Genomic DNA, 19,033 nt, shown 5'->3' with positions numbered 1-19,033 from the left:
TGTAATTCTAATTTTAATTTTAATTTGTATTTTATTTTTATTTTTATTTTTATTTTTAATTCGTATAGTCGGCTTCTTCTAATCCACTAAGAGCCCGATAAATTTGTTCATAATTACTTGAAATATTATAAAATGAAAGTTGATTATAAAATTTGGGGGCTATTGGAGGTGTCCACCATAGTGGCGGACACAAAATTTTGGGGCTATGGACAATAAAATTGGAGCTATGGACAAAAACTGGGGCGGGGCTATTGGGCGTGTCCGCCTTATAGTGGACACCCTAAAGACCCACTGATCTTTTAATAAGATTCATATTCATATTTCATTCGTTGATTTTGAGTTATCGAAGACATTAAAATGAATGTAGATTTAAAATTATTTTATTCATTTAGCTTCAATGTTGTGGGATTGTGAAATTAAAATAAGTTTATGAACTCCCGAAATCTTGTTTCACAAATATACAAATATACTAATTGAACTTTGAATAAAAAACTGATATGGCAATTTCGTAAAGCATTTAATACTAGTAAATATCTGTCCCATTTCATAGTGTTACCAGATAAATACAATACCTCAAAAATAACAATTTTTTAAAAATTCTACTGTTCTGCAAAGGTGGCCATTTCAATTTGCATAAAAAATAGAGAATAAAAAGTTGTTTTCGTACAGAAGAAATAAAATCGGTGTTTAGTTTGACCACATTTTGCATTTCTTTCAACTTTGCCGCCAATGTAACTACGCACATCACAAACCAAATATATATAGTCAAAATTCCCAATTATGAGAAACATATCAAACAATGATGATCTTATTCTTATATGAGTAAATAAAATCATGACTGTTTGACATTGTCTGTGGTTTCTATTTCCATTGAGTGCTAATTTCAAATTACTTTTATTTAAGTTGTTGGATATCACATATATAAATGTACCATTTGTGAAATAGTACTTGTTTTAAGCACTAGATTTTGTAAATGATTTCTGCAAAATGGTAAATGTACTTGTTTAATTTGATAATTAATTTGATTTTGTGACATTTTTAGTTCAATAAATCAATAGAGTGAGTATATACCAGGTTTTTTTAATTAAAAAAAATGCTCAAATGCAACATAGAGCGGCGAACAAGATAATTCTATATAGAGCCAACACAATAACAAACAACAATTAACGCACAAGAGCTAGGTGACCCGCAACAAACACAAGTCAACCCCAACTTAACATGAAAACCAACAAGACGATGAGCAAGACATCAATAGAGTTATATACTAGTAGTATTATATAGTGATAGTCTCGTCTCGTGTGAGGACGTGTGGGAATCATGTCCAAGTAAAAATAATAAACTCTAATGGCATACTAATAAATCCTAATTAAATGAACAATTAATAATTTAGCGTGGTCCACATTTATCACCGGAGACTTAGTTTAAATTTATGTAAAATTTATCCGGGAAAGTAATTTCCGGTGTCGAACAATACAATTGGTCATTGGTAACATGTGGAGGCTTAGAAAGAAGAAATGATCGTTTCACGTTTGGAGTGAATACACGAGTGAGTATACGACATGTTAATGTGATAGTCCAATAATATTTTTTTCAAAAGAACAAGCTTATTAATCATTAACTCGACTAAACATATCATAAAGATAACAATTATGTATTCACCAATGCAAAACCGAGTATAAATTAACCATTATTTTAATTTTTTCATATTATTCTTTTTTAACTTACTAATTAATTTCATATATAACACGGCATGGGCAAGAAAATTTGGATTAAAATTTCAACATTAGCTTACAATTCGTTTTTTATTTATTATAGTATTTGGCTTTATTTTCTTCCTTAAGAAAGAAAAATATTCGTACGAAAGGTTATGTTTTGGTTTGGTTATATTATAGCTTTAAATTGAGTGTCTATTTGAAATTTCTTATTGGTGAAGGTTGTACGGTTTACTCTTTAAGACTAAAGAGGAGTAACGCATCTTTAATAATTAAATGTCTAATCCTAATATTTGTTGATGATGACCAAAAGTAAATAATTAAAGAATCCTATGGGTAAAATCGATCAATATGGATCTGGTGCACCTAAAAGGCAATCATTAATTGTCATTTTCATTGTATCTCGTTAATCAGATTCAAATTCACCGTATGATTAACATTTTAGACACTTCGATTTTGTTCACACTTGAAAGATAGTACTGTCCAACTTTCGTTAAACCATATTAAGTTATTAACCATTGAAATTTTGCAGATACGCAGCAAATTTACAATTTTAGGTAAATAAAATTTGCTCAAATACGCAGTACCAGAGACATAAGTTCGAATAAGTTAAAAAAGAAAGACAATTAATCATATTAAAAATAACGAGATGGGAAAAAACTTTAATCTTTCAAATAAACATGAAATGTTGTTATTTAAAATTGAAATAAAAACTCATAATTCTACTTTAATCATATCTAATCATCTTGAAGAAGTCAAATTCGCACTTTGTTATATAATAATGACGTTAATAGACATAGTGGCGGAGCCAAGATTTTAAAGGTGGTGATCCAAACTACCACTAAAATTTATTGAGTGTGATCAGTGCTAATGACATGGAACCGTGAGCAACATAAAAAGCCGCGAGCGAAAAATTGATGGTGGGAAACGTAATTAGTTAATAGATTTTTTAGAGCATAAACATATTTTACTAATATTTTTATGATATATTTTCATATTTTCAAAGAGTTATTTTCTATAGTAGATCTTTATAATAAAGGGCATCACATTAAAATTAATATAACTAATATCACATAATATTTTAAAATATTTATGGAATCAAATAATTATTTTTTATTCTTAAATTCTAAAAATTATTCTTTATGATCGCAAACTTAAATGTTCTATGTACAAAATTACTAGTGAAAAAAAAAGTTACTAATGTGAGAAAATCCATAAAACATAAATAAATATGAGAAAACTAAAAAAATTACTAATTTGAGAAATTTTTTTAAAAAAAGAGCCACAAATGAACTTCAAAATCAAATTTACTAATATTGTAAATCTAATAAATCATAAATGAATCCAAAATAGAATAAACAGACTTTAAAATATAAAAATGCTCTCCATAGGTTTCAAACACGGCCACTAGCAGTAGAGAGGACGGATTTCAAACCAACTGCACTACCACTCATATTTATTATATATCATACATATATTGTTATATCAAAAATGTTCAAATGGCTGAGGGGCCCAAGCCCCCCCTGGTCCCACCGTGCCTCCGCCCCTGAATGTACAGTTTGGTAGTTCAGCTGAATTAATCAATAATTAGAAATCTAAATAAATGGTACATGTAATTATACTTGGATCATTATGAATGATACAAAATTGGAATAAAATGAAAATAGAAATAAAATACTCCGTAATACTTATTTTGCTGGGAGACACAATTACTAGTACACAAGATTGGAATTATTCAAACATTGTGAAATAAAATACTCAGTGGCAGATTCAAAAATTTCAGATTGAGAGTGCAATAAATAATTTAATCAAGACATGCAACTTAATAGATTGGTTTTCTATGTTATTCATTTCCTGCTGAGTCATTTAATTGTATATAAAAAAACAAATTATTTTTAGTGTTATTACTTGAAACTTTTTCACTATTTAAAATGGAGGCTCTTAAATACTCCCATGCACTTATATAATTAGAGAATTTATTTTAGCTTAAAAGAGTTTCAATATTTTAAATAAAACAAAATATATAATCTTTTCTATAAATTTCAAATATGAGCATAATTCGAAACCATAAATATTAAAGATTATATTCAATCATACATGTTTTTTTATGTGTAACAATAAATAAAAGAGAAAATATAAATTATTATCTTTAGTCATAAAAAACTTAGAAATCATAAATAATAATAAATGGTGATATTCTATGTTATATACTAATAAACGTAAATAATTAACAACGTATAAAAAAATATAACAAAAATGCGTGTGAGAAGATTGAATTCGTGGCTAACAGTATCACCAGTGAGCATTTTACACTAGGCTATTCATTGTCTTTGGTACACGTGTCGCTCCTGCAGTAACTCCCACATGGACCGAGTCTTACGCTTACCATGTGCCGCCGCGCAACGCGACAACAATGTTTATGCCGTCATTCAATAATGTATCACTAATACATTCTTAATTCCTGCTTTATTAGTCGATAATATTGTAGGCCGCGCACTATTTTCTTAATTGTGAGTCAAATTACTGATTTACGATAGGACTTCCTAATTATATAGCTACCCCCTGTGACATATCATGTGAGTGAAGTAGTACTCCCTCCGTCCCGCACTACTCGCACGTATTTCCTTTTTGGGCGTCCCAAGTTACTTGCACTCTTTCCATTTTTAGTAAAAATTTTCACCTATAGCCGTCATTTTTGACTTTCCTATACACTCATTCCTTAATCTCCGTGCCGAAAAGGAAATGAGCGAGTAGCTCGGGACGGAGGGAGTATTAGTAAATAAGGATTGTGCTGTAAAGAGCACTCACCTGAAAAGTTTCTCATTAATTTTTATTTGTACAACTTAAAATTTGGGAATTTAATCAATCAGATAGCAGATAGTATATGATACAGTGCTACAAGTCTGTTTAATGTGATTTTTTAACTGATCAAATTTTTGAAACGTTTTGAAAAATTATGTCGTGTGAGAATGATGCATCATAAAACTTTGAAATAAAAACATGAGTGAACAGCACCAAAGGGCCCTGACTTTTCGCCTAGTAACATCAGAGGCCCCTAACTTTTAAAAATACCACCACAGGGATCTGATAAAACATATAATCAAAAATCGTGTTTTTTCGGACCATTAGACCCTCAGGGCCTGTAAGGGCAAAATCGGGCTTTTGCATGGCCGTCAGTGCTGTGTCAGCTGCAGCACTGTTGACGGGACATCGAATTGCAATTGGTGTGACAGGTTGCATTGCTTGTTGTCCCCTATTATTTTCACACGCATGAATTGCAATCGGACCTGCATTGAAATTTCACAAATTTTTGTCATTCCAAAACATTTTGCCAGGCTTCTCTATATTTTTCCCTCCAATTCCACCTTCACTTCATCAATTTGCCATTTCGCCAAAATAATTAGCCTCCGCCTATCGCCTCTTCCTTTCACGCCATTTTAATCATTTTCATCAATGGCTCCAAAACGGAGACGAAGTGCTGCTGGAGCGTCCTCCGCTCGTTCTTCTAGGCGAAACAAGAAGCCGGCGACGCCATCGTCTTCGTCACAATCACCTCCGGCATCACCTAGACACAGTAGAAGGGGTCGGGGACCGGAGATAATCGACGTAGACCCAGAAACGTGGAGCATTCGCTATCCTCGGCTTGATTTCTTCTATCCGGAAGAAGAATATAGTAAGTTCAAATTTAAAATTGGTTTCAAGGTTTTTGATTGTGATTTAGGGCTCCGAAAATTGGTTGATTTGTGAAACTGTTTTGATGTCCTCGTTTGGGAAATTGTTTGGACTGTGATTTAGGACTTTATATGTGAAAAAAGTTGGTTTAAATTTGGACGTTTGCTAACTCTGTACAAACCATAACAGGGGACCATCCCGGGATGTTTTCCGTCGGTTTTCATCACGGAGGGTCAATCTTCGAAATCAATGGAAAGAAGAAGTATGTTGGGGGGCAATTGACATTCTTTGACTATTGCTGGATTCGTCAGTTCGATTTCGTAGATCTGGCAGGCATGGTAGTGCGGTTGGGTTACAATAGGAACCTCATATGTGAGTTCTATTACGTTCATCCAACGTACAGTGCTGGTTGTAGTGGCGTGGAAATAGGAGGCCCATTGCTGCCCATAATTGACTATGCACATCTGGGTCCTTTTCTCAAAGTCGCGGCTACTAGCACAAAGCTAGTTTACATATATGTTGTCGAGATAACACAAGCGGCCGCCTTGCTGAAGAAGCGAAAAGAAGAAGCGGAGGAGTTGCTAAAATTTGTGAATGCTAGTAAAAAACCCACTGTGGTCATTGAAAAACTTGACGAACCGAACCCAATTGTGCCGAAGAGTAAACCGAAAAGGAAGAAACAACACCAGGAGGAGCAGAGGAAACCATCGGCACCATTACTGTTGCTTGAGTGGTACCCTAGGGATCTTGAGTTTGAAGAGTATTTGACCACGAGTTTAGAAGACAAACATCGCGAATGGAAGATGCAAGAGGAGGCTGCCCGTAAGAATTTGATGGATGCATTTGCATCATGTAGTGCAGAGCAAGCAGAAGCTGTTGTGTTTGATGTTGAAGGGAATGAACCAGTGGTTGGTGTTGTTGGACAAGGAGATGTCCATGAATGCGAATGTGGAGTTGAGGTTGAGGTAGAAGACGTTAATGAACAAGTTAGCCATGGTGAACACGGTGTACAACATGAGGTTGAGGTTGAGGTTGAAGACGTTAATGAACAGGTTAGCCATGGTGAACACGGTGTACAACATGAGGTTGAGGTTGAGGTTGAGGTTGAGGTTGAAGACGTTAATGAACAAGTTAGCCATGGTGAACACGGTATACAACCTGAGGCTGAGGTTGAAGACACTTGTGAACAGGTTAGCCATGCAGAGGTTAGTACACGACGGTGGTACATGTTTGTGATTTGTTGTTTATGTTTGGTATTCATATGTGATTTCATAATTTGTTCAGATTGGGCATCATGAAACCGATGCAATTGTAGACCCTATTGATAGCATGGCTGAGGTTAGTGCATACCTAACATATTGTAATTGAGTTGTGATTTATGATTGTATGCATGGTGTTAGTTTGTGAATTTATGTTAAAGCAGATGGGACAATCTTCTTATAGTGAAGATGTTCAACATGTTGACGATAATGTGTACAAACCGACCCTGGATTTTTCAGCCGAAGCTCAACGTCAAGTGCAGTCGGAAGCACCCATTGAAGAAGAATGGCATAAAGTTTACCCCGTTCAAGTTCGTCAGAAATGAGCTTCCCGTGTGGAAGCCTGGTGATGTTTTTAAGCACAGAGATTTCTTTTATGACGTGTTAAGGCAGTACGCAATAATGTCAAGAAGGCGGGTGCACGTGAAAAGAAACGACGGCGACAAAATTCGTGTGATTTGTAAAGGGCAAGGATGTGATTGGTATGTGTACTTGAGGAAGCACGAAATACACAATGGTCATGATTATGTAGTGTTGAATATGCAACGCGATCACGCGTATACATGCTCTCAAGTATTGGATTCGAAGTGGCTGACGGCCAAGTGGCTAGGGGAGCGTTATATGGAGAAGATCAAAGCTAACCCTCATATTCCGCTTGCAGCTATACGGCAATGCGTCGATGAAGATTTTGGCCTGAAGATAGGTAGGATGAAGGCATATCGGGCCAGAGAGCACGCAGTGGACGGCATTTTCGGCTCTGCGGCGTCCCAATACAGACACTTGTTCTACTATAAAGCCGAATTAGAGGGGACGCACCCTGAATCCAGCATTCATATACATTATGAGAATATGAGGGAATCTGGTGCCGTTGGACCGAGATTCATGAGGTTTTACTGCTGTCTAGGGCCACTGAAAGAAGGATGGAAGGAGTTATGTCGCCCGATTATATTCTTCGACGCTTATTTCTTGCGAGGGATGTACAAAGGTCAGCTAATGACAGCAATGGGGATTGATCCCAACAATGGCTGGTGGCCGATTGCTTGGGCGGTGACTGAGGACGAGAGTTATGTCCAGTGGAAGTGGTTCGTGGAGTACTTGGCCGATGACCTAAACTTGCATGCAAATGGTCCACGTTATGTGTTTATGTCTGACCAACAAAAGGTAGGCCATCCGTTATTCCAATATTTTATCATGTACGTGATATGCGATTTACTTTTATTTGTAATTTGTTTAATAAATTATGTACTGAACTGTGATTTTGTGGTAATGTATTGTTGTGTTGCATCAGGGCCTTGCAAAGTTGCTTGCTGAGGAATTCCCACAAAGCGAGCATCGCTTTTGTGTTTAGCACATATACAACAATTTTAAGAAGAGATTTGTTGGTGAAGATTTCAAAGACCGGTTGTGGGAGATTGCCTCGAGTACCACCCTCGAACAGTATGTGGCTTTGATGGATGCTTTGCAAACCGAATATCCCAGTGCACACCAGTGGCTTTCTGGAGTAGCTCCCAAAGAAAAGTGGGTCAAGGCCTTTTTCTCTCCACACACCTGTTGTGATGTGATCCTGAACAACATCTGTGAGACATTCAATTCGAAGATTGCATTGGCTCGCGAGAAAGCAATTATCAGCATGTTGGAGGACATTCGAACAAGTCAAATGGAAAGAATTCAGATCAGAGGCCAATGGATCAAAAGCTACGATCACGCAGTCCCGCCTGTTATCAAGGAGCTTGTTGATAAGTGGTTCGCGAGGGCTTCATCGTGGAGGGCTACATGGAACGGACAGTCTTCGTACCAAGTGTCTGGGCAGTCTGGCCAATATGTTGTCAACATGCGCGATTTTACTTGTTCTTGTAGATTGTGGCAGCTAACCGGAATCCCGTGCACTCATGCTATCGCAACTATCAACAAGAATGGCGACGACGTGACGCGATTCGTTTCCCGATACTATTTGAGTCAACAATGATCATGCTGTACGAGAATGTCCTCTACCCCATCAATGGGGTAGCCAGTTGGCCGAAGAGTACTGCGGATGGTTCAGTGGAAATGGCGCCCCCGAGGTCAAAGCGACAGCGTGGTAGGCCGAAGAAACTGAGACGTGAGGAGCCCCAGATTCGTCTTCATGCAGATGGAGGTGAGTCATTGCGTCGCACCTTCGTGATGAAATGTCGTCGGTGCGGTCTAGAAGGTCATAATATGAGGACATGCAGCAATGATCCTCGGACAGATGCCCGTTCTCAGGTTGGGGAGACTTCGCGTGAACATGGTGACAGTACTTTACCTGAATCGTCAAACAATCCCCAACGCCAAGAGGTACTATGTAGTAAGCATATGCAACTATATTATGTAATTGTACATAGTGCTTAAGCATGTATACTTACTACACTATTAATTGTTGCAACCTAATATTTTGAATCCGAGACCAAGCAGTCGGACAAGGACTCATCCTCAGAGATGCGGCCGCCGCGGTGATCAAGATTGATGGCCTTTGCTTATTAACGTTGGTTTGTTTCAGATGGGTTGAACAATTTGTGTCAGTGATGATATGGATAGTATGATTTGTATGGTACAGACTATTTTGTAACAGACTAGTATTTTGGTGGAAGTAAAGTTCTGCGGAAAAATTTTGGTGGTGGTATTTTTGTGGATAGTGTACGTCGCTTTGTGATTTCAATCATATTTGAGTAACTTCATTTGTGATTTCAGTGATAGTTTGGTAGTATTCATTTGTATACATGGTTTGTGATTTCAATCATATTTGAGTAACTTCATTTGTGATTTCAGTTTGGTAGTATTCATTTGTGTACATGGTTTGTGATTTCAATCATATTTGAGTAACTTCATTTGTGATTTCAGTTTGGTAGTATTCATTTGCGTACATGGTTTGTGATTTCAGTCATAGTTGTGTAACCTCATTCGTGCTTTCAGACATAAATGATTAGCAACAAAGCAAAGCGTAGTCGATCAGGATTTCAGTTTGTGATTTCAGAAATGAACCACAGAGTGAACACGACATAACATTGTTATAACAGTAGAAAACAATACATAAGAACAAGATTGTGATTTTTAAGCGTCGGAGAGTTGTTGCCATCTGACCAATTTTCACCGCCAATGCGTCACACTCTTCAGTTTTCATACCCAGTTGTAGCTTCAAGTCTTCAAACTCCACGGTTTTCAAGCGCAATTTCTCGTGCAGCACACCTTCGAGTAGAGATTTGCTTCGAAGTTCAGCTTCGAATTGGTCTCGCTCAAGTTTCACTCTCTGAAAATAACTGTCTTGACTTGGGGATAGACTCGCATCAAACCATCGAAAAAACTTGTAGTCATCGTCGTGCATAATAATTTCTCATTAATCTTTATGCCAACAAAATTAATGGACAACACGATCAAAATACATGGTTTTAACCTTCCATATAGGGCAGCGATAGTAACGTCTACCCGGGTTAGCAGCCGTCCTAGATGTAACGAGCTCGGCCTCAAGATCGTGATTACACTTCACAATTTCTGGACGAGGCCAATTCCAATTGAAGCTTGAGCCGAACGATTGAGAAGAAGAAGAAGACATTGCGTAACGACCTGAATTCAGTTCGACAATACAAAAATCAAATCGACCAAGAATTGCAAAAATAATTTTCAAATGCCCGACAGTAACCATACAACCAAAAAAAAATCAACCAACAATTGCAAAATAAAATTCCAACGGAAATGGCCTAAAACCCTCTTTGATACCCTAAATTCAGCAAAATCCAGATGAAATCCACTAAATTCGAGATCCCGAACGGCTGGCGAAGATATGAAATCCCCTAAATTGCCCGATGCCGAAGAAGGTAAAATCGCGTATACTGTTTTGAGAGGGAAATCAGAATTTGAGTAGAACTTGAAAGGGGTAGATGAAATGAAAATGGAGGGATGAAATAATGAAACAGAATTGAAAAATATAAATGGAATTATGATTACACAGGTGTTTGACAAGACCGCACCTGCAAATGCAGTCATAGGGGTGCAGCCTAATGCAATCAAAAGGTCTAAACTGCCCTTCACCCCATTTGGGCATTTTCGTCCGAAAAATGGCAAAATATATACGATTTGTGATTATATGTTTTGTCAGATCTCTGTGGTGGTATTTTTAAAAATTAGGAGCCTTTGATGTTATAAGGCGAAAAGTCAGGGCCTTTTGATGCAGTTCACTCTAAAAACATTCATACGAAGATGAGATCCACTTCTTCCCTATCTCACCAAAAAAAAGAACAAAAGTGAATATTTAGCGAGGCAAATGATAGAGAATAAGTCAAAACACGGTTATGGTAATAACGAAAGTGGCATTAAAAAGCGCATGATTAGGTCGACCGGTAAAGTCGTTACTCGTTAGCTACTACTTGGGAATAAGCCAATAAGGCTAAGCGGTCTCCGCTTTTAACGACCGTTGTTTCGGTGCAAAGGAAATAGTACTACTCCGTAGTAATTTAATTTAACATTTTCGAAATGGGATTAAATTAATTAGCCTACGCCTATGCTATAAACCCTACTAAATGTGGATTAAGATGCATTATTAAATCACTATGTCTGATGTCTTCAATCTAATGCGTAGTAGATAGGAGTAATATATATATAGATTGAAAATAAACCCTTCTCTCTCAAGAATCTTTGGTAGTTTGTTTGTTTTTGCTTGCGATAGAGTGAGTTACACTTATCTTGGGTCAATGAAATTGTAATAAATATAAGTGATATAATGTCTTTAGGGAGTGTAAAGTCATTTTTGATTTTCTAGATTGTTAGCATGCGTTTTTTCCTGCATAAAATGTGATTATGAGCCGATTTGTGACAATCGAGGCTATATTTCAATGAGAAAATCTATCATAGTCGAGATTGTGTCCTAATGTATGTATTATACTTTTGGATTGAATTTTACGGCCAAAATTGACCCTTGGAGTCGCATTTATGAGATTATAGCCGACATTTGTTTATATTTAGCTGTCTTCGCAAAGGAATTATACAAGCATCTTAACTTATACGTCAACACAACTTATTATCAACTAGTACTACTATATTACGTCCCTCATGAGCTAGATAGGGCATTAAATTAAATTCTCAATTCAAAGGCTTATAAGCACAGATTTAATTCTAAAGATTCTGGCTCAAATAATTAACATTACAGATTTTTAGTAAATAAAACATACTCCTAATTAAAGTAATAAACTATTTGACCTATATATACCATTTCCTCGATATGAAGATGATCAAAGTATAACTATTTTTAAATGCAAAACTAGAGAACATAAATTTAGTTACACTATAAGATCGATTTAGTTCACTATAATTTATAATGAATGATTTAGTTCACTATAATGGCGTATTGGTTCACTCTGAGTTTTCAAATTGGTGTTGTGAACTAAAACGCCTTTATAGTTTACTAAATTCATATACTTTAGTTATGCATTTAAGTAGTGATTGTCTTATATCAGTACTCTTCCTCGATATACATATTTTTTTATTTATAAAGGATGTATATTGCATTTTTCATATTTTAAGAGGAATAAATATACATGACGATCTACCTAGGATGAAATGTTGAATAATAAGTGATGTGTGGAATGCATGTGTGTATGTATACACGCATTCGTGCTGCTCAAACAGTTGGATGTAGAGAGAGAAAGCCGCTAGGTACATTGTACATTAGCCATGCATAACACAAATTTTCAGTTTCACAACTACCCGTATTTTAAAAGTATGTACGTTTAAGTATTTGGCTATTCCATTAGACTCACCATACATATCACGTTATCCACTGAAATATGTCATCCATGTTCACGCTCTTTGTCGGACTCGACTTATTTTTCTTTCATTTTTTTGGATATATGTGTCTAAAATATAAACCTAATGAAACATTATATTTTAATGAATCTCATTTGGAAATAGAGTACTTGTTCATCAATCATAGTCCTTCACATGAGACCCAACACGTGTCAATGGACAAGGTTTAAATATTGAGTCTTTAAACTTAAGATCGATGGCAGTGTCGTTGGAAGCAGTTGCAACATAAGCTATACTCCATAAGACTGTGTTATGATCCATTAGGGAGAGAGAATTAAAGGAAGAGTGATAAAAACAAAAGAAGTGTCGGTGGTTATTGTTACAAGTAGTGTCGATGTCGAAAGAGTTGCGGGAAAACAATAGAAGCACCGTCATAATTGCTACTACTTTTTACCGAATAAGCATCATAGTACCAAAAAAACTGCTCCATTACAACAAACTCGTCTTATAAGGACACAACATTTGAGGCAAAATTACTAGTGTTGGAAAATTGTGACAAATTGTCATGTATAATTTCGAAGGCAAATAAAAGCGTCCTTAAATTGAGGATACAATTATCCACGACATCCTTAATCTTTTATATTTTTGAGACACTTTTATTTACATCATTTAATTTTAATTGAAACATCAATAATGAAATTGTTTTTTAAGTATAGAAGATGTATTTGAGGATACAAATTAACTTCCGATTTAAAATATATACTCCGATTTATTTGCCTATAAATTAAAGTTACAATCAATCACAAATTGCATATATGAATATGTAATATTGATAACGAACAATTACACAGTAGGCAACTATTATGGAATACATTGTGAATTTAAGAACAATTATACTCCTACAAAATTGAAATTTCAGTACATTGTAATGATTTATTACAATTTCTAAGTTCAATAAACACGAATTGCAACCTCCTCTTTCTCTTTTAGCCACTTTACCTCAAAGTTTTAGGTGTTTCTATCAATAAATTACCGTCGAAGTTTTTGCGACGATCTTTTTATTTGATGAGTTTTTCAATAATGTTTAAGATACCTTTACGATTTTTTAAAGAAAAATTATGATACTTTTATGCATACACTTATAAATAAGTTCGTGGAAGTTTTAAGACATCCAACAGTTTCTCTTACGCAAAATTGAAAGCAATTTATCTTTGGGAATTTAAATAAAGAAAGAAAAAATCGAAAATAATTTTTAAAAGTTAAAAAATAAATATTACTGCTGTCGGTCTAAATTATGAGTAGTTTAGTTTTTTGAACCAAAATACAAAATTCACACTTTGGTGGATGAAGTCGATAAACTACATATTTTCCCCGATTGTACCAAATTTATTTTATTACTGAAAAGTAATCTCAAATTCTGAATCACTTCACGAATCACGACCAACGAATCGTATTGCATTTATATGAGTTTTTTTTCTTATTGCAAACTAACGTATGAGAAATGATACAACTGTCGCACATTAATAAAATAAAATAAAAAAATAGATTGATGTGTCCTTATTAATATAATTGATGTAGTTTTTATAACAAAATGATTACTGTTTTTAATGTGTTAACCGTCGAAGTCAATGCACACCTTCTTATCGCATTTGTATAATAAAATCATAATTATAATGATTGAGCTGTAGAACCGTGTTATCTGATTCCTATGGGCGAATAAACAAATTTATATCCCCTATGTTTTATAAAAGATTAATTAGCCTTAATTACATATTCGTATTGAATGGAAAGTATATTATGAACTTGCCAAAGTAATAAAATGTCGCTATATATATTGTACATTTAATGACAGCAGAGCTGCCAAAACATTTCATTAATATAATTCGAATCAGTTACATGGAGAATTCGCCAAAAGATAAACTTAGTAAAGTTATTTATATTATCAACTACTAATAATTAAAGAATAATAATATAATCATGAACAGTTTAATTATAATTATAGAAGTGATTGGCTGATTTTCATCACGTGTTTGAGAAAAATGATGATAAATAGAGTAGTTAAAGTAGCGAGAAAGTAAAATAAGTAATAGAATAATGTTGATATGACTCTCTTCCATATTATTCTCTCTCTTACTTTACTTTCTCTTCACTTTAACTATTTATTTTCATCTTCCTAAAACAACGGCCATAAAGAAATCAATCACTTGAGTTGTGACGGAGAGTATTAACTAGTCATGAATGCATTAGAAACGTTCTATCTAGGAGATCTGATTAGATATAATTATCACCATATATATATTGGTTTGTTCACTTGACATAACTAATTATAATATATGATAATTTATTTAGAACAAAATTATGATAATATTTTAGTTGGAGAGTTATGATTATAACTAATTATCACATGTTTATTCATTTAGGATTAATTTGTGAGATTCAAAACCGATCAGCCTCGTTGAATATTAATATACTTTTTACAATTATTTTTATAAACACGAGTGACAATTAGTAATACTAGAGTTTTTTTAAATAGAAAATTTAAAAGTAATGAAGGTCTTGAAAATGCCGTTAATGATGAAACCCTAATTTTAACCACCAGACAAGAGAGGGAAAAACGAACAGTAGAAAGTTTTAAAAAAAGGCTATAGTCTAATTAAGAAACAGTAAAATATATAAAAAATAAGTTCAATGATACTCTACTTTTCTTAACTAACAAAACCGCGTAATTATCAACTTGCTTTTACAATTACCATTGAGAGGCTCCAAATAAAAGAAGAGCTATTCGTCAAGGGCGAATTATTAAAGCATATCTAGATCATAGAAATATAATAATACTACAAATTTAATATACACAGAATTTGTTACTATTAATACTCAACTGTAAGTAATTACTGACCATGTTCCCCTGTATAAATTCTCAAAATAAATTTTTGAAATGCTAATTAAAGGAACCTTTTTTGTCCTCACAAGGCTACATGCACCTTTATTTTAAGAGAATGTACTATTTGAACATCCTAACAAAATAGACACATTTAATAATGGGAGAGGGGTATGTTTTATTAATATAATTAAGGTAAGAGAAGACTTTTTTTCTTTTGGAAGGTCTATGGATTCCATAAATAATACCCATTTCCTAATTTTTTTGGTTCACAATTATGATTTTGAATGTGAATTGAATAGGATGTTTTTATTCAGTAAAGCTTCTTGCTGATTTATTGTCTTTTATTGATCCTTCCATTCTATATATTCATCAAATTCTTTGTCTCCTCAAAACCCCCTCTCCCTCCCAAAGGTTGTTTTCTTGTGCAACATTTCATTTCGCAAGATATATACAAATTCAAAATTCTGGAGAATGGGAGAGATGGCTTCTCTTTGGAGTTATGCTGAGGTATTGCTCTTTCATTTCTAGTTAATCTCTTTATTTTTATCTCATTATTATCCAATCATTCAGTCTGCTTTAATTAATCAAAAAAATAATGAATTCACAATAATTTTCCACTGTAAATTGGAAAATCAGCATGGAGAAATGGATGAATTGGGGCAGAAGCTGCTGTACACGAGCCTGGAACTGGAGAAGCTGAAATCAGAAGCGATGGAAGAAATGCAGAAAAACAAAGAATACGTGAATCAACTGATCCAGCTCCTGAAATGCGCCATCGAAGAGCGAGACGAAGCCAGGAGGCAGCTCGACAAACTCACCAGCGCCGCCGCAATCTCTTCCCCCTATTTCCAAGGCGGCGGCGACACCTCTCTGCTGAAGCCGGCGGCAAAGGCCAATTCGAGCATAACCGAATCCAACAGCTTCACCGACACGCAAAACTATCACTCTCCCGCCGACTCCATCTTCGACGCGGCAGCCGTTTCTTCGCCGGCGATCGTCCAAGATCCCGTGGTGGATCGGGCGTCGGTGATCATCGACAACCTCTCGAGGGGGAGAGTGCTGCCGCGGAAGGGGATGCTGCTGCAGGCTGTTCTCCAGGCAGAGCCGCTGCTGCAGACACTGATGGTGGCGGGGCCTCTCCCGCGGTGGCGCAACCCGCCGCAGATGCAGCCGTTTCAGATACCGCCGGTGTCTATCAAACGGCAGCAGGTGATGAGTGGCTCAATTGTGTCGAAATTTGGTGATTTCAATCACGGGACCAATGCTTCTCTGATACCGTCTGCGGCGGTTAGTAGTAGCGGCGGCGGCGGCTGCTTCCAGTTGCCAAAACGCCAGAGGTTCTGTTGAATTTATTTAAAGTTACAATTTTTTTGTACAATTAGGTGATGATGGAGGGCGCCTCGTGTAAATGGAATTAATACTTATTTGATTATTTTGGTTGAAATTTATGAAATTCTATGTGCTGCTAAATTGTTGGTGTTTTGTTTTACCCATACTGCAACATAAACATTTGAAATATGAGGTTTCAAATGAGGTTCCTGTATGTCAAAGCAGTGTTGATGTTATCCCTGTCATTAGAGCATCATTACCGCTCCAGGTCGGGCCGCAAAAAGTGAGTCCCGGCCCGAGCGTGGGGTTGGAAGGACGGAGATGAGGCCTGGGCCGATCCCGGGGCCGCAGTTGCGGCCTGAGGATGCTCCTGGTCCGGCCCGGCCTAGGGTTAAATGGTTTAGGACGGGCCGCAAACCCCCAAAATTTATTTCTTTTTTTTAGTAATTTTTTTGCCCATTTATGCCCATTTCTTCAACATTCTTCCACCAAATTCTCCATTTCTATCCTCTAGATTATTTCAATATTTTTTCTAGGATTTGTAATTTTTATTTTCTAGGGCTTAATACAATTTTTATCTAGGATTTATAATTTTTTTCTTAGGATTTGTAATTTTCTTTTATCGACATAACAATGTATTTTCCTGGTTTGAATTGTCAAAAGTATTGCTTTTACGAGTAAAATAAGTTGAAGTTGTGAATAGTGCAATTTATTAGTTGTGGCCAAGCCTGCAGGGTTAGAGCAGTTATGATCTATAACTCAAATTTAGGAGAATGATGACATGAAGGGAACTTGAGACCTGATTCTGAGCCAGAGTAAATGATGCTCTTATACCACTAGTTCAAATATTAAAATAGTAGTATCAGCAAATATAAGTATGCTTGAATGTGTTGTCTAATGAAATTGACTCTGCATCCGAGTCAATAATTTGAAATTTAGGATGACATGTTATTCTACTTGATTGTTAAAATAAAGAACACCAATCATTTAATAAGGATTATACTCCATATCACAATAAATATCTCTTTCTTTTTTAAGAGCCGGAGTAATTTTCTTTTCACGGTAGCAGGGTATGTTCATTTTTCCCGATGATTATACCACTTCTATTCCATTATAATTAAGTCATTTTTTTCAGTTATTACACTATAATTGAGTCTTTTCTATATATTTTTTACTTTACTTTTCCTTTTCATTTTAAATATTTATTATTATTATTTTGAAAATGAGTGTAAAAAAGTGTCACGACCGCAGTTAGCTAAGGATAGCATAACCCGGGAATTCGCGACTAAGGAGGGATTATAAGAAGCGGGGATAGAATTTAGGGGAAATTAAAGCCAAAGCAAAACGAGACGCACATAATAACTTAAATACGGAAATACTTATAACCAAAATACACTCGATCATGTAGAATCGGGTGACCGTTCATACAAGTTCTGATTATCAGAGTAAAGAGTAAGATAGACACTGCCTCTTAACCGGCACAGCGGAAACGAAAGAACGCGGTCCATGTATGGAGACATGAACCTCCGAGAGTTTTGTTCATAGTTATCTACTAGATTACTCTCCACAGCTCTTATCCCTTCCCCTTTCCACGACTCAACCTGCACGTTTAGAAAAAAATGCAGGGCTGAGTACAAAAAGTACTCAGTGAACATAATGCCGAAAATTACAAATATACATTTGAAAATATTGTCAAGCCATCATCGCAGTAATACTCGGGGTTTTATTGAAAAGACCCAAGCTTACTAAAATATTCACTTTGGGCCCTTTTTCCTGTACTTAGCCATATCTGATCACCTTGTGCCGTCGAGATGGTGTTCTCGCACGGTCACCTTACATGCATGTGCCGGGAAGGTGGCCACCTTCCTCGGTCACCTGCTCTGCCCAACATGACAGAGGGAGCTTGTGTACACTAGTCCGAGCGGGGACACCACCCTCACTGGGACCCGAATTCGACTTGTATCATCATTCATAATTCACTTGGCCGTAGCCAACAGATAGGCATCATACACAAAACATTTATGGCATGACAACATCATTAAAATCACGAACATGTGTTCTTGTTTTCATAAAATACGATTTGTATTTTAGTATAAGAAAGCTCACCTTGATCGCTTAGTTTTCTTATCTTGAATTCTTACTCCGACCTTACTTGCGGAGATAACCTTTTTGAAAACAAACAACGTACCAATAAGACTCGAGAAATTCACATACTTATAGGAATGCATGCCCCTACTTTATTTCTTTTATCATTTGCTCACCGTTAGAAAATTTTAGAAACTTGCATATTAATTAAATTGGGAAATTTAATTAATAGCACTTCATTATTAATATTATTATTACTACTACTACTACGAAATTTCTAAACTTACATTATTTGAACTTACATTATTTATTACTAGTTCGTTTGCTAGTTAGATTCCAACCAA

At 35.6% G+C, this 19,033-nt stretch overlaps 1 protein-coding gene across 1 annotated transcript; it reads left to right on the top strand.

The window, feature by feature from the left end:
• The first annotated feature begins 15,508 nt into the window (after nucleotides 1–15,508).
• On the top strand, nucleotides 15,509–16,745 carry LOC121770891. Its single transcript, XM_042167676.1, has 2 exons — nucleotides 15,509–15,782; nucleotides 15,912–16,745. The coding sequence occupies exons 1-2, from the start codon at nucleotides 15,747–15,749 to the stop codon at nucleotides 16,620–16,622; spliced, it is 747 nt and encodes a 248-aa protein (XP_042023610.1). The 5' UTR covers nucleotides 15,509–15,746; the 3' UTR covers nucleotides 16,623–16,745.
• Nucleotides 16,746–19,033: the final 2,288 nt, after the last annotated feature.

The sequence above is a fragment of the Salvia splendens genome, chromosome 2 (genome assembly GCF_004379255.2).
Source record: "Salvia splendens isolate huo1 chromosome 2, SspV2, whole genome shotgun sequence".
NCBI classification, from domain to species: domain Eukaryota; kingdom Viridiplantae; phylum Streptophyta; class Magnoliopsida; order Lamiales; family Lamiaceae; genus Salvia; species Salvia splendens.
The sequence above is the reverse complement of the archived record's forward strand: the minus strand, read 5'-3'. Positions and strand labels throughout refer to the sequence as shown.

Coding starts and splice junctions, on each gene's coding strand:
- LOC121770891 (XM_042167676.1), top strand. CDS start 15,747: ATGGGAGAGATGGCTTCTCTTTGGAGTTATGCTGAG. Junction 15,783..15,911: donor CTCTTTGGAGTTATGCTGAG/GTATTGCTCTTT, acceptor TTGGAAAATCAG/CATGGAGAAATGGATGAATT.